The sequence below is a fragment of the Rattus rattus genome, chromosome 4 (assembly GCF_011064425.1).
Source record: "Rattus rattus isolate New Zealand chromosome 4, Rrattus_CSIRO_v1, whole genome shotgun sequence".
Classification (NCBI taxonomy): domain Eukaryota; kingdom Metazoa; phylum Chordata; class Mammalia; order Rodentia; family Muridae; genus Rattus; species Rattus rattus.
The window spans coordinates 157174462-157190636 of record NC_046157.1 but is presented as its reverse complement, the minus strand read 5'-3'; the positions used below and the strand labels follow the sequence as shown (position 1 = coordinate 157190636).

The 16175-nt window shown below is 42.5% G+C and overlaps 1 protein-coding gene across 1 annotated transcript in view; it reads left to right on the top strand.

Moving 5' to 3' along the window:
* Dner (delta/notch like EGF repeat containing) overlaps positions 1 to 16175 on the top strand; it is a 279772-nt gene that overhangs the window by 211213 nt on the left and 52384 nt on the right. The window contains exon 8 of the mRNA XM_032901487.1: positions 1412 to 1636. Within this exon, the coding sequence (XP_032757378.1) occupies positions 1412 to 1636 (225 nt within the window). The remainder of the gene's footprint in view (positions 1 to 1411; positions 1637 to 16175) is intronic.

Genomic DNA, 16175 nt, shown 5'->3' with positions numbered 1-16175 from the left:
TCGAAATGCTTATCAAATTTTCAAATTTGTCTTGAAGTCTTAAAACAAGCTTAGGTTTATATCATTGCTAAACACATACTCCTGGGTGACTGAAGAGAAGTACCCACACTTATATGTATATGTAATTTTTTAGCCTGAGAAATGCCAACTTATGTATACAGAAAACAATAAAAAACACTTATCTGATAATCTCATTTGAAATTAAAATATGCTACAGCTTTACATAATATTATATCATAAAATGTGCTGGCGTGCATAATTTCTAGATTATAATTCATTCTTCTAAACTGCTCAACTCAGCAGTTGCAGCAAATCCATGCAGGTGTGCAACTCTAGACATGGACCAGTGTTGAACATCTCCTTCAACCCAGTGGACCACCCGTGCCTGTTCTCAATCTCTCCTCACTCCTCAGCCACAGCAGACACCTATCCACTTTCAATATTTCCATGCATTCTTTTTTGAGACATTTTTACTAAGTGGTATGCTATAATATGTGTGGTCCTCTGCATCTGCCTTTGTTCTCAGGGTCATGCTATGGTGACTCACTCATCCCAGGGCATATACTAGTGACTGTTGCCAAGTGGCATTGAACGGTATGACTAGAGGGTGCCACATCACCAGAATCAATCTTTAAAATATTTTATACATTTGTAGAGCATCCATTGAGTTGAACATCTGAATACATTTATTAAAAACACGGACTCATACATTTTGGAAGGATGAGTTATGATCTATGCATTATACACATCAATGTGATATGTGTTTTCAAGGAATTGAATTAAGACATGATACAGGTGGGCAAGATGTCTGATTATTTTACTAAATTTATTTATTGCTTTTCTCTTATACAGTTAGTATTAAATCTTATCATACTCTTAGGAAGTCATTGCTTACTTATTTTTGGCATCTTTCAGATAGCATACATATAACATAGACACATGCCATGTGCACATATACAACATACAAAGTACATCCAAGCAGTCATATGTTCTATGTTTCAGCAAGCATAGATCATAGAATTTGCCATTTTAACATATGGTTACCAAATCTAAGAGGAACCGTATTTCAGGTCTTAGTGGGCTGTGACAAATCTTAATTAATTATTGAGGCAAGCATATTTAAGTTTTCAAAAACAATTATTCTTTGAGACAGAGTCTCATATATCCCATGTGTCCCAAAACCTTGTACCTGTAGATAGCCTTGAACTTCTGAAGCTCCTGCCTCTGCCTCCTTGGTCCTGGGCATATAAGGCCTATATTGTTGGTTTACTCAGTGCTGGGGATTGAATTAAGGGCTTAGTCCATGGTAGGCAGCTTCCTCTACTTACTGAGCTGCATCTCTAGCCCTTTAAAAGATTTCAGATGTTTTAAATGTTCTGAAATGTAAAAGCCCTTCTGTGCTTCCCCACAGGGTATTTCGGCTCGGCTTGTGAAGAGAAGGTGGACCCCTGCATGTCTTCTCCATGCCAGAACAATGGCACCTGCTACGTGGATGGTGTGCACTTCACCTGCAGCTGCAGCCCGGGCTTCACAGGGCCTACATGTGCCCAGCTTGTGGACTTCTGTGCCCTCAGCCCGTGTGCTCATGGCATGTGCCGTAGCGTGGGCACCAGCTACAAGTGCCTCTGTGATCCAGGTTGGTTCTCCATGTAGACAGCAAAGCTTGTCCTAGAAGACTTGGTAGTTGGTCTTTGCGTCTGAGCAAAGGTCAGCCTGCAGAGTGTGATACGCGTAGAAACGAATTCCTCTCGGCTGTGCCTACCTACTCTACTGACTTACTCTGGGTAGAGCTTTAAGCATGCCTTTTCTTTGGCCCACGGGCCATTCACACTCATCGTGAGAAAATTAGAGAGCACAAGAAGGTGGAATGAAGACTTTCAAATAGGACTGAATCTTCTAACACAGTTTTAGTGTCCAGAGAAAGCACAATGCAGTCTGTTTATTATTTCCCTCTCTATTAAAACCCTTGCTGCCTGTGCAAGCATGCCACACCTGTCTTCTTCTGTAAACATTCAATAGCGTCCTCACTTACTTTCCCAAAATCCTTTGCATTCATGTTACCAATACATAGATTGCAGAAGTCTTGAAACCCAGAAGTCAGAGTGATGCCTGATTCTTATTCGTGTTTTCCAGTCTACTAGTGTGTCTGCAAAGAGCGTGTGGGGAGCTCTTTCCTTCTCTCATTGCCCTTATGCCCATGTTTCTACCCTTGCATGAGCTAAGTCTCTATATTACTTCCCAGCAGCACAAGTCCCCACATGTGACCCTGAGTGAGTCTAGCCAGTACTTGCTTTAACTGACCCCTGGCTATGCTCAAGTCCTGGGATGCCTGTTCGCTGTTACTCCATTTCTCTTCAGGGATTGAGCTTGTCTCTCCTGAGTTCCAAAATCATCCACAATATCACTTTCCTCATCTTCGCAATGTGGCGCAGTGACATTCCTCATAGAGGTATTGTGTTGACATACTGCATCTACATTGCTGGTCCATAGGGGTTAAGTAGCCTCTGGATGTCCTACCCATTTTAGCATGTGTGAGAACACTCTCAGTCATGTTTGCACAGTGATGAGATCGTCTGTGGTGCATTGTTCCAGATGTTTCTCCAACCTTCAGTGATGTGTGATATGCGAGTGACAGGCGACACTCTCCCCCAAGCGGTGAGAGAATTTTGTATATGCGTTTCCATAGATTTGAATCAACAACTTTACCCCTGGGCCATTGCTGACTAAGGGCAGTCTTCCTGTGTTCTTAGCTGGAATTGTTGCATTCTTGGACCTTTCCAGGCAACGTTTACCTGGATCGCCTATTGACATTCACTCTCTACTTGTGGCCTCTCCCACATTAGAGAACCCGAGCCCAGATTCCAACCCCACTGCTGCTGGCTCTAAGGCCCCAGTGCTTGGCTCAGGACTTCCAAAGGCCTCATCTCATTCTCACAAATCAATTAAAAGTGTTACTGGGAAACACAGCTAAGCTTTCGAAAGGTGACGCAAAGCTTTTTGCACATAGACTCTTCCTTCTCTGATTTTCTAAGCGGCTGATATTTTGCCAAGTTCTCCTTTCTTCTATGCTCTGCAGTACAGAGGAGGGGCTGTTTAATCTGCTTGGTAACCGTGTTAGGATTCTCCAGAGAAGCGGGAGAGACACACACAGAGGTTTATTTTAAGTAACTGGCTCATGCAATTGTGGGGACTAGCAAGTCCAGAATTCGCTGGGGAAGCTGGCAGGCTGCAAACCCAGGCACAATGTCTGAGTTGTGCTTTGAAGCTAAAACCCTTCCTTTGCAAGAACCTGAGTCTTTGGGCTTCAGGCTTCCAAGAGGTGGGGTGAGTTCCATCAGCTCTACTCAGAGACCAGTGATGCAAGTTCAATACCATCTAAGAGAAAATGCCTTTCGAGTTTCATTATGTGGAGTAACATGAATCCCTCCACTAGCCAACTAGACAGGTGCGAGTAATGATGACAGTAATATTTGGGGGTTCCTTGTAAACCTTGAAGTGAAGTATCCTTACTTCCCTGTGTGATGTCTCTCTCTTCTCTGGGTCTGTTGACCTGCCTCTCCTGGAGGGCCTGTTCTTCATGGGTGGGAGCCCAAGCCCATGGGCACCGCAGTTGAAAGCTGAGGAAGGAGGTTGCGCAGGGCTGTACCATTCCCCACATGGAAAGCATATCACAGGACAGTGTGGTGTGTGCAGACCAAACAAGGTGCCATTATGCTGAACAGAACCAGGTCCCCCTCATGGCATGACCAGGGCTCACTGTGCTCAAGCTTGCTGAAGATGTCATAGTACCAGTTGTCAGGAACAACTGGAAGTGAAATCTTGCTGTCAGGAACTTCTCCATATTCTATTACCTGCCCCAGAGAGCTTTTCTCCCTATGAGCTTCTCAGAGAATACGAAGCAAGATAGGCCAGAAAATAGCCTCATTTTCTCTCCAGAATTATTTTCTTTCCTATGCATATTAGCTCATATTTTTAAATTTATAAGTGAAATGTAGTTATTCTGTCTCTGTTTCTCTGTGTTTGTCTCTCTGTCTCTGTCTCTCACTATGAACATGAAAACATTTACAGAGCATTCCTGATCCTCAGTTTCCTCTTTGGGTAAAAAGCTGTAGGGAGGATTCAGATTCAGTGAAGTCCCTCTGTTGGTGGTGTGTTGAGCTACTCTTTCAAACCTTTCTTACCATTCAGGGGTTGCCAGTAGCATCCTTTGAGGCACAGTGGACCGAGACCTCTCCCATTTATATTTTACACTCTTCTGTCTTTTCTGTTAAAGCTGCATTCGTCTCCATGTGAACACTTAGATCACTAGTCACCTGTGGTCCAGCACTATCCCCATGTAGCCGTGAATCCCACAGAAAACATCTTCCATTCCATAATACCTTCATCTGTTATGCAGCCTCCAGTGGGGTCCTGGGATTCCACGAGAGCTCACTCATCAAATTTGGAACATCCAGTTGCTTCCACAGGGAATACGCTCTCAGATGGTCACGTGACCGAAATGCAAAAGGCCTTTCAACATCTGGCAGGAATTTACATTTTTAAGAAGTGAACATGACAGGTCTGTGAATGGGAAATTTCTCATCTTAATTTTTATTTTTTTTTTTTAGAGCATGTAATTGCTTTACCACTCGTTTGCATAATAGTTGAATCTTGTAAGACTGGGTGAAATTGGGTGTCTGGCTGCAGAGTGGAGGGCTGGATCGTCTTTATAGAGAGCAAACAGATCCTGTTTCATAAATGGCAGCAGATTGAAATCATACCAGATTGGCAATTAGTTCTCATCTGAGAAAGAAAAAAAAGATAAACACGCCATTCTCATTACCGCAAATGAGATGTGTCAGGTGTCTGATTTTCAAGCTTCAATTTTAGCTTACTGTTCCCCTGGTTCCTGATGGTGTTTCAATACTAAATAATAAAATGTCACCACTCAGTAATGGCTGAAATGTCAGCTTCCAGTGACAGTTTTAAGTGACAGGCCACTCATTCTGTAAAACACTGCAAATTGAAATCTCCCAGAGGCTGGAGAAGCGAGGCCTTGGAGATGCTGCATCTATTAGGTCTGAACGTGCCAAGGGCACACTGTGGCACTTGCTGGTGGTGCCACGACATCTTAGGACTCTTGTAGAACAGTGACATCTTTTAGATGGTATTTTAGAGAGTCAGTGCTGTGGAGGACCAGTACTAGATGCAGTGGCTGACAGGAAGGAACCGGGTTCAGCTCTCTTTTGCCTGACTTGGGCCTCTAATGCATTTGAGTGAGGACTCGCCACTTGCTTGTGAACACTGCCACTGCAGGGGGAGCGATCATAAAGAACTGAAGGTACAAGGCATTGGAGTAGTTTGCATGCAAATATGTATATCAAATTAAATTTTTACGAATAATGAATCTCTCATGACAGTCAACTCAATGCCAGTCAACTAGGCCCCTAGATCTGAATTGGGTGTTAGCTATATTTGCCAGCCAATTCTTCACCACTAAGGGGCCAGCAATTGCATGATGTCATCCAGATGGAAATTGAAAAGCAAATGAATCAGACTCGTTCCAAACAAAATTCTTCTGCTATTGGCTTAAAAAGCCATACCATTATAGGACTCAGATACTATTTTTTTTCTATCTTCACATTCGCCTTACCTGTAGGTAGGCTGCATCTCTGGGTGGCCTCTGAAACACAACTGATATTGCTTCCTATTGTGATATTCAGTATTCTGATAGCAGCAGGCCTGAGCACATCAGTATTCTGACAGCACTGCCTGGAAACAGAATAAAGATAAGACTTAATGGTTAGGGTATTCATAGTGTGAACAGCAACAAGGATAGAGAGATAGGAAGGCATTTAGCTCACTAATGAGTGTCTGGATGCACAGATTCTGGAATGAGTACAGTGGACAACTTTATCTTTGTTAAGCAGGGAACTTCCTCTGGTTTACTGGGATGAAGACAGTTTTTGTATTGACACACTGTGATCTGCTCCTGCTCCTTGTTCATGAGCGGTATAGATTGTATGTGAGAGCTACAGATTGTGTAGATATACATCTCAGGCTACCAGTCCTTTGACACTCTTGCTTCATACTCCAAAATGTAGTGTGTGTGTGTGTGTGTGTGTGTGTGTGTGTGTATTTATGTGAATGTGTGTATATGTGTGTGTATGTATGTATATATGTATGTATGTGTTTATATGTATGTATGTGTGTATTTGTCTGTGTAGGTGTATGTATATGTGTATACATGTGTGTCTGTGTGTGTAGGTGTGTATGAGTGTATGTGTGTGTTTGTGTATATGTATGTGTGTGTTTGTGTATATGCATGTGTGTGTTTGTGTATATGCATGTGTGTGCGTGTGTAGGTGTGTGTTTGTGTGTTTTTTTGTGTGTGTGTAGCCATCTGGTCTCAAAAAGGAAGGAAGGAAGGAATGAAGGAAGCCTTGTTTACTCAGATGCAGATTCATCCATGGAGATCTGCCTCACTATTTATAACCTGTTAACACCAAAAAACCAAATCAAAGCAAACACGCACAAATAATCAAAAACAGTTTAAATCTCTACTTGGAAATGCTGACGGAACTAAGTGCTTGGGAGAAGAGCCACCGACATCTGAAGCTTGCCTGGCACTTGCAGATAGATTCTTGGACTTGTTAGGAGCTGGCTTAGTGCATGAGGCATGGAGTCCTACTGTCTCCCGTTGGACAATGGGACAAGCATGAGGATATTAAGTGTTACTCAGAGGCCATGGCAGAGTAAGACGAAGCAGGACCACATCCGAATTTTGTCTAAGACATTAAGAGATAAATATTATCGTCCCAGCTATTTGGGGTGAGGCAAAGACATGAAAATCACAAATTCAAGGCTTACTTGGGCAAACAACCTCAGTTTCAAAAAGAAACAAAACAGAAAAAAGTGAAAACAGGGCTGAAGATATTTATAGCTCAGTGGTAGAGCACTTGCTTGGCAGGCCAGGCATGAAGATGTAGGTTCAGTCTCCAGCAATAAAACAAGGCCAAGGTAACCATGCAACAATAAGATGCTCAATATTATCGTTGCTCAGTTTCTACTGTCAGCCCCATTCCCAGTTTCTTCCTCACCAGTTGCATGCACCTACCAAATTATCCAAGGATTAAAGGATCGCTTCCATCTTGCTCATGACCCTCTGTGACTAAGGTGATTAATAGTTAAGGGCCAGGGGCCTAGACAGGGCTTTGTAAGAAAAGCATTTCTTGGTTCACCAAATCTTTACATCGGGAGACCCAGGGCTGCCATCTCTCTGCCCTTGGCTCTACTAGACCGGGATGAAACAAAGATTTGAATGTAGTCAATAAAGACCTCAGGGTAAATAAAATCAGGGTTAAACGGTCATCTTCATTCTTTGAGGGTGATACTGACTGAAAAATGAAAATTTTAGCTGGAGTTTTTAAATGTTAGTTGTCTTTGTAACTCCTTCAACTCAGCGCATGGAATTGCAAGCCACATGGACTTGCTCTGGGGATTGGGGCAGTGACCTCAGTGACCTTGTCCAGGCTGAATGTGCCTTCATTTGCTTCCATCTCTGAAACTTACTCCTTCCAGTTGCTGTGACAAACATCTGACCTGTTTTCTCTTCAAGAAACCAAGGTTTGTAGAGTCGGATGCCCAGAAGTAGAAGTGACAGAAGCTTCAGTTTAATCTGCATTTGCTCAACATTACATTCCCACTCTTCATGACCAAAGGTTTGACTTACTGAAAGTTAAGAACTTATACTCCTATATTAGCTGTGACCTTGGCCTCTTACTGTGGCTGAACAATCACAAGGACAAATTCTCAGACTCTTCTGTCTTAGCACTTAGCCTGAAAATGTGGACACCTGGCTTAAGGGTGGACTTGACCTAGTGGCAATGAGTGACTCTTAGTAGAAGTTCTTACATCCAGGCACAGAGGTGTCCAAATCTAACATGACATGGAATAGAACACTTGTGAATGGATAGGACCCCTTCCCTGACTTCTATCCTGTCTTTGAAGACCCATCCGTATGCTGCTTGGTAATCAATGCCAATGGATGTTGGATTGGGAATTTATGACTGCATATGGTCTGATGTGTGCTAGGTACACTTAAGTAAAGGAGCCTTCCTTTCTGTGACTCAGAGCCTGCAGATACAGCCACCTGACAGACAGATGCACTACCCTATCAGCTCTGGGAGTTTCTCTTGATTGGCATTTCTCACTTCTAGGGTCCTTGATATTCTTAATTTTTCTTGCCTTCTAAGTCCCTGAAAGTCTTCTGCATTGGTTATTGGGAACCACAGACTCCCTTGATGTGTATCCTTTTTTACAGTTTTGAAATGTTCTTTTCTCTTCCTACTTTTGTTATTTTTAGTTTTCTACCTCGAAACAAGCTTTGGTGTCCTAAGCTTCCCACAGCAAGTCTTCTGTAGAAATGAGTGCCCATCTTGTCAGTGACAGTGGCTCTTCTGGACCTTGGAACCTCATCGTTGGAGACCCTGCAACTATGGGTGTCATTTGTGACATCCGTCTTGTGATTGATGATAACCTGATCCAGAGTCCACATGAGAGTTAGAAAACAAACATGAATACTCTTCTGCATGCCCTGTTTTTCCAGTCCTCTGGCCTTTAATGTACTTGAAGATTCTTTGGTGATTTGAATTCATACAAAGACCTGAGGACTATGCCCTGCATTTCCCCTCTTGTTCCTCACCAGGCCCATTGCTTTTTGATTTTAAAGCTCATTGTAGAAGCTGATGCTTTTACAAAATTGCCTCCATTTTAATGAAGATTCAGAGCAGTCAAGTTAGCCTGGGAAAAATTGACACATAGCTCGCTCGCTCCCTCCATCCCTCCCTCCTTCCTTCCTTCCTTCCTTCCTTCCTTCCTTCCTTCCTTCCTTCCTTGCTTGCTTGCTTTTTTTCTTCTTTTATTCATATAGACCAATCTGAGCTCCATGGTGATTATAGGACATTGTGCCCTGCCCCCCTCACCCATTACTCCCTGTTCGACACCACAGTTATCTTTTTAAAATTCCATTTGGCTTCATAGGAATTGACTAACAGATCCTTAAAACAGATTTGTATATTGTAATGTGTGAGTGTTTTGCTTGAATGTATGTCTGTGTACAGCATGCCTGGTGCTCATGGAGGTCAAAGAGGGCACTGGGTCCCGTGGAACTGAAGCGATGGATGGATTTGTGCAGCCCTTTGGGTGCTGGGAATCGAATTCACCTCTTCCTCTGGAAAAACAGCCAGGGTTCCTAACTTCTGAGTTCAGCTCCTGGACTTTAGTCTTAATGACACATTTCATATCATTTTTCTCATTCCAGATCATTTTTTTTTGTAAAAAAAAAAAGGATTAGTTGATTTTTTATTTTATGTGTGAATGTTTTGCCTACATGTATGTATGTGCACTGCATGTATGCCTAATTCTTGTGGAGGTCAGAAAGGGCATTGGATCCCTGGAACTGGAGTTCAGGACAATTGTGCACTGCCATGTAGGTGCTGGGAATCAACCCCAGTCTTCTAGAAGAACACTAAGTGATCTTTACCAAACCATTTCTTCAACCCCAGATAGTTTTAATGGCACAGATTAAAAAAAAAATCACAAGGATGGAGAAGCAGCAACTGAAAAGGTCTGGACTAAGGAGGAATTGGGGCCCAGGCTGCAGTTTTAGAAAAGCTCTTCTTTACCAACCACTCCCTAAAATCGCCTTCCTTTCCTGCCAGTTCCTCGGCACTGGAACGCTTTTCTGTCTGGGTGGTCTCACTCCTTTAAGTTAGGCATTGTTCCTGGAAAACAAAACCCTTGTATCAGTCATTGCTGCAAAGCAAACCACTGTGAAACTTGTTGGCTGAAAGTTGCCATCCATAATTTATTTATAATTCTATGGGATGACTTGGGGTGGGTTTAGCTGGAGTCTCTTCGTTTTTTGCTCTGGACAGCAGGGCCAGCGCCCACATAGGCTTTTGTGGTTAGCTGGCAAGTCAGCTGATCCTGAGTGACCCCCTCTTACTGTTTGACTGTAATCTGGAGTGGGGGGTCACAGGACCAGTATCTTGAGTGCTGGCTTCTTCACTTGACAGCTGGGTATCCAGAGTAGGAGCAGAGGACTGGTCCTAATATAATGCACTTTTTAGTTTTAAAATCAAGGGCAAAATTGCATTTGTTTCTTCTGTGTATGCGAACCTGTGTGCCATAGCAGATGTGTAGAGATCAGAGGCCAGCATTCGAAGTCAGGAACCTGCCATCAAGCCTTAAAGTTGAGGCACCTTGCTGGCCTTCCATGAACTTTGTACAAGTTGCCACTTCCTGTTTGCAAATGTTCCATTTGCCTGGGATAGTCTCAGGGTCAGATCAGCACACATTACATGCATGTGCATGTGGGCATGCACAGACATGCATACAGTAACACACACCTCATAAAATATCCCCTCTATAAAATAAACTTTTGGAAGAAAGGAAGAAAAACAAAACTGTTTTCTTTGGTTCCTTGAGAAGAGGTTTCAAGGCTAAGGTTAATGGGCATCCAGGAACCAATTCCTGTTCACCCCTCCTAACTCTACATTGGTTGTACTTTATCTCCTGCTGCCTTTCCAACAAGTTCCATTCTTTATATTTACCAACCACATGCTCTCCCAGAGTCTGTAGTCAGCAAACAACGACGTCCCTTTGAGCGTCCCTGCTTTGTGACTTCTTAGACATGTGTGTGATGTCTTGTGTGTCTTTAATTCAATATTGGCAATTGGAGCAGAGTGCAAGAGGACTTGGTGCCCGTTTACTTAAATTTGAAATTTTCTTTCTAATCCAATTACCTAAAGGCAGTTTTGTTGGCTGAAATATCTCTATGATAATCTTTAGCCAAGGCTGTGCCTCTGAAAGTCAGATATAGCCTGTCTGAGTTTCTGGCCATCTGGGATCTTTTCCTCAACCACCACTAAGGGAAGTCTAAGACAGCAGTTCACACCACAGCCATGGTCAAGAGCAGAAAGAGTAAATGCTTGGTCCTCAGCTAGCTTGTGCTCAGCTAGTTCCTACGAACTGGTGCCCCCCACAGTGAGTTGGGTCTTCCTGTATCTGTCAGCTACCTTAGTTTAAGACAGTTACCTGCAGACAAGTACACAGGCCAACTCACTGTAGACATCATTCACAGATCCTCTCTTTACAGGTGATGCTGGGTGGTGCTAAGGTGGCAAGTCAAGCCATCCATCACACCAGTTGTACATCAAGAGGCTTGGGCCCCACCTTGAGAGTTTTTGAGGTCTCAGCAGAACCCAAAAACATGTATTGTAACACCATTCCCAGGTAAAACTGTTACTTGGGCATTGCATCATGAGAACCAGTACGGCAGTGTGCTGAGTGTAGATAGATTGAAGTGTAAGGGCTGAGTAGCTCACACCCCAAATTCTTGGGACTAAATACGTTTCAGATTTAAGATGTCTTTGGATTTCGGAATATTTGCAGATACATAATGAGAAAGATCCCAGTCTAAACACAAAATTCATTTATGTTCATATTTTTAGAGCAGACTAGAGATAACCTTATATAATATCTTGTAATAATAATTTTGTGCACTTCTCCTGTAACCCATCATGTGAGGTCACATGAGAAATTTATGACTTGTGCTCTAATGCTGATTCTGAGAATATTCCAAGTTTTGGGAGCATTTCAGATTTCAGATTTTACTGTTAGGACTGCTCAAATTACTGTTAAGGCAGTAAATTCAAACGAGCTTTAATTGTGAAATAAATCAAACATTTGAAAAATGCCTTAATCCTATGTGTATACACACATATACACAGACACACACACATCGGACACACACACAGGCAGACACATACACACACAGACACATACACATAGACACACCGATACAGACAGACACACACAGATATACACACATACAGGCACACACACACACACACACACACACACACAAATACAGACATACACATATAGACACACACAGAGACACACACAAAGACACAGAGACACAGACAGACAGACAGACACACAGAATTTGTGTGGATACCTCATCACCTGGTTCCTCACACTGCAACCTCCATTATCAGTTCTCTATGTTGATCCAGCTTCTTCTTCTTTTTTTTTTTTTTTTCCGGAGCTGAGGACCGAACCCAGGGCCTTGCGCTTGCTAGGCAAGTGCTCTACCACTGAGCTAAATCCCCAACCCGTTGATCCAGCTTCTTAGCTGGAATACTACTCAGTCAGAAACTTCTAGCAGAAATCTTCTATATCTGATTTCTCCATTGTCGTTGCCTAAACTTTAAGCCAAGCCATAGCAGAATCATCTTTCAAGTCATTTTGTATAAGACAGTCTCATCATGATCTCTACCCAAATCCTCCTGTGTTGGCTACACTTTGAGGTATCTCCTTTGAACAGTGATCTTTACAGAGTCCATAAGGTGAATGGTTTGCTTTACAATGAATGCCATTCCTTGCAGTATTCCTTCCAATACTCAAAGAATATACTGGTGAATTTGTTTGTGAATGGAGGTAAAGGAATATCTGAGTATCTAGTTTCATTATTAAAGGGAATAGTATTCCTTCTTTAAATGCAGTTTGCTGGTTGGATCCTTTTCTTCTGGTACCACATATTCTTTTCATAACAGGCATCTTTTTATGATACCTCTGTGATTAAATTTTTAAGAAACCCCTCCCCCACATAGCCAGTGTAGATCATCGTAGCTAGAATCCACCCTCTAGTGGCCAAAAGCAACATGAAATTCATAAGAGGGAAAGAAAAAAAAAGGATTGCGTGTATTTCTTTTTTGTATGTGACTAGGTTGTAACCTAGTTAACCTACGTTGCCTTCAGGAAATCCTGAGAGAAGGCTTTTCGATCAATGTTTACATCAACATCTTACCAGAACAATTTTCAAGATGACAATCATGTTTAAGATGAATCATCTTTACATCTACATGTGCTTCTGGGAGGCAGCTTCACTGCAGAACTCACGGTGACTCCCAGTGCTCTTCGTATCCACACTGGGCCATCTACACGTCCTCAGCGGTGACATCTCCGACAGGGCTCTTTGTCCTGACGTGTTGTGTTCTGGGAGGAGAGCGCTGTTTGCTACCACAGACAGATCTATGCTGGCTTGCTCTAGCACAGTGCTGTCACCATTTCCCCCTCAAATATGATTTACAATCTATACGCTTAATCTGGAGAAACTTCTGAATTTTAAACAAAACTTCCCTACTGATTGGATAGTATGAGTTTTGTTTTGAAAAGTGTTTTCTTTACCAGTAATGCCTCCTAGAGTGATGGTTGCTCCCTGTATCCGAATAAGGCTTTTCCTTCTCTTTATAGACTTGGGTAATTCTTTCATCTTGTGTCTTTAGTCCTTACTGAAGTCAGGCCTTGCCTCGTAATTTCCTGTCGTCTTACTGTCCAGTCAGGGATTAGCCATAGAATGTAGTCATCATTTCCCTTACAAGGCAAACCACTATTTGAATTTGTCCTACTACGTGCATGATATCCAGAAAGTGTGGATGATAATATCCTTCATTATACAAATAGCATATGTCTGTTACAGAAAATTAGAAAATGTGGACAAGTTTATTTAAGTATATTAAAGCAAATCATTGTCAGTTTTGGAAAATGTTTTCCCAGGCATTTTAATGCATATTTGATCAAACCACATGTATGGAAAGGAAAAAAAGACTCTTCTGCCTTTATGAATGCAAAGGTTACTCTGCCCTATGACTTCATTTTTTTTAGCAAATTTAATTCACCCAATTTCACCAGACGTCTTCTCTGTTTACTAATCTGCATCCTAAGGAGCAGAAAATGAACCATTGTAAAGAGAAAACAAAGAACTTGGGTTCTGGTGTTTAGCAGCGAGTCCAAAATTCTACTTCCAAGCAGGAAACCAGACCCACCCCTGAAGTTACTCTCAGGTGATGCCGCTGTGGAAAGGTGGGCTTTGAAAAAGTCAAAGATAATCACGTCTCCTAGTAGGAAACTCCTGGCCTTTGCTGCTAGTTTGAGAGCTGAGCCACCCAGCCAGGTACAGTGGAGTGCTGAGTTAGTATTGTCTTTTCTTTTTCAGTAGGGGTCGGGGGGCAGCCTTTGCTGCCTATGTGATGTGATCTTTTAGAGCAATAGAATTCTTTGAATATATTTTTATCATTAAATTATTTACTTTACATTCCAATCTCAGCTTCCCCTCTTCCTCTTCTCCAAGTTTCTCCATATCTCCTCACAATCCACCACTCCTTCCCTTCTCAGAGAAGAAGCCTCCCGTGGATGTCAACCAGCCTTGGCACGTCAAGTTGCCACAAGACCAGGTGCATCTTCTTCTATTGAGGCTAGACAAGAGAGCCCAGTTAGTGGAATGGATCCAGAGGCAGGCAGTATAGTCGGAGACAGCCTCTGCTCCCACTTTAGGAGTCCTCATGAAGTCCCAGCTGCACAACTGCCACATACGTGCAGAGCCTAGGTCCATTTGATTCATGTTTCTTGGTTGTCAGTTCAGTCTCTTATGAGCCCATATGGGCCGAGATTAATTGATTCTGTAGGTTTTCTTGTGGCGTCCTGGATCCTCTGGCTCCTTCCTCCCCCTCTTGTACAGGATTTTCCAAGCTCCACTGAATGTTCGGCTATGGGGCTCTGTATGAGTTTCTTTTAGTTGCTAGGCGAAGCTTCTCTGATGGCAGTTCTGCTAGGCTCTTATCTGCAAGGATAGCAGAATATTAATGATGTCAGGAGTGGGCTCCCACTCACGGCACGGGTCTCAAGCTGGGCTAGTCATTGATTGACCCTTCCCACAAACTCTGCTCTTTTACCCCCTGCACATCTTGTAGGTAGGACAAATTGTGGGTCGAAGGTTTTGTGGCTGGGTTAGTGTTCCCATCTCTTCATTGGAAGTCTTGTATGGTTTAAAGAGATGGTCCAGTCAGGCTCCATATCCCCATTGCTAGGAGTCTAAGCTACTAGGGCCACCCTCATAGACTCCTGAGAGTTTCCATTATCCCACAAATGCCCCCTTCCAATCCAGTTGTCTCTCTCAGGACATCCCTCTTGCCTCATACCTCCTGTTCACCTCCCCCTCTCCTCACTTCTCTCCCCCCTCTACTCCTAGACTATTAGTCTAATCTATTTTCCCTTCTAAGTAAGATTCAGGTGTCCACCTTGGTCCCTCCTTGTTATTTAGCTTCTTTGAGTCTGTGGTTTGTAGCATGGCTATCCTGTACTTTGTGACTACTATCCACTTGTAAGTGAGTACATACCGTGTTTGTCATTCTAGGGCTGGGTTACCTCACTCAGGATGATCTTTTCTATTCCATCCACTTGTCTGCAAATTTCATGATGTCATTGTTTTTACTAGCTAAATAATACTCCATTGTGTAAATATTCCACGTTTTCTTTATCTACTCTTTGGATGAGCCAGCTTCTGGCTATCACAAATGAAACTGTCATGAACATAGTTGAGCAAGTGCCCTTGTGGTATGGCAGATCTTCTCTTGGTTCTATGCCCAGGAGTATTATAGCTGAATCTTGAGGTAGATCTATTCCCCAATTTCTGAGAAACTGCCGAATTGAATTCCAAAGTGACTATACAAGTTTGCACCCCCACCAGCAAGGGAGGAGTGTCCCCCTTGCTCTACATCCTTGATATCATAATCTGTCACTTGAATTTTTGGTCTTGGCCATTTTGATCTTAGCCATTCTGATGGTGTAAGAATCTTACATTTGATTTGCATTTCCCTCATGACTAAGGATGCTGAACATTTCTTTATGTGCTTCTTGGCCGTTAGAGATTCTTCTGTCAAGAATTCTCTGTTTGACTCTGAACCCCATTTTTTAATTGGGTTATTTGGGTTGTTGATGTCTAGTTTCTTGAGTTCTTTATATATTTTGGATATCATTTCTCTGTCAGATATAGAGTTGGTAAAAATAGTTTCCTTTTCCGTAGGCTGCCATTTTGTCCTTTTGATGGTATCCTCTGCCTTACAGAAGATTTTCAGTTTCATGAGGTCCCATTTATTAATTTTTGATCTTAGTGTCTGAGCTGTTTGTGTTCTGTTCAAGAAGTTCTGTGCCAATGTGTTCAAGGTAAAAAAAAATGGCTACCCTACCAAAAGCAATCTACATATCCAATTCCCGTCAAAATTCCACCACAATTCTGTACAGATATTGAAAGAACAATACTCAACTTCATATGGAAAAACAAAAATCCA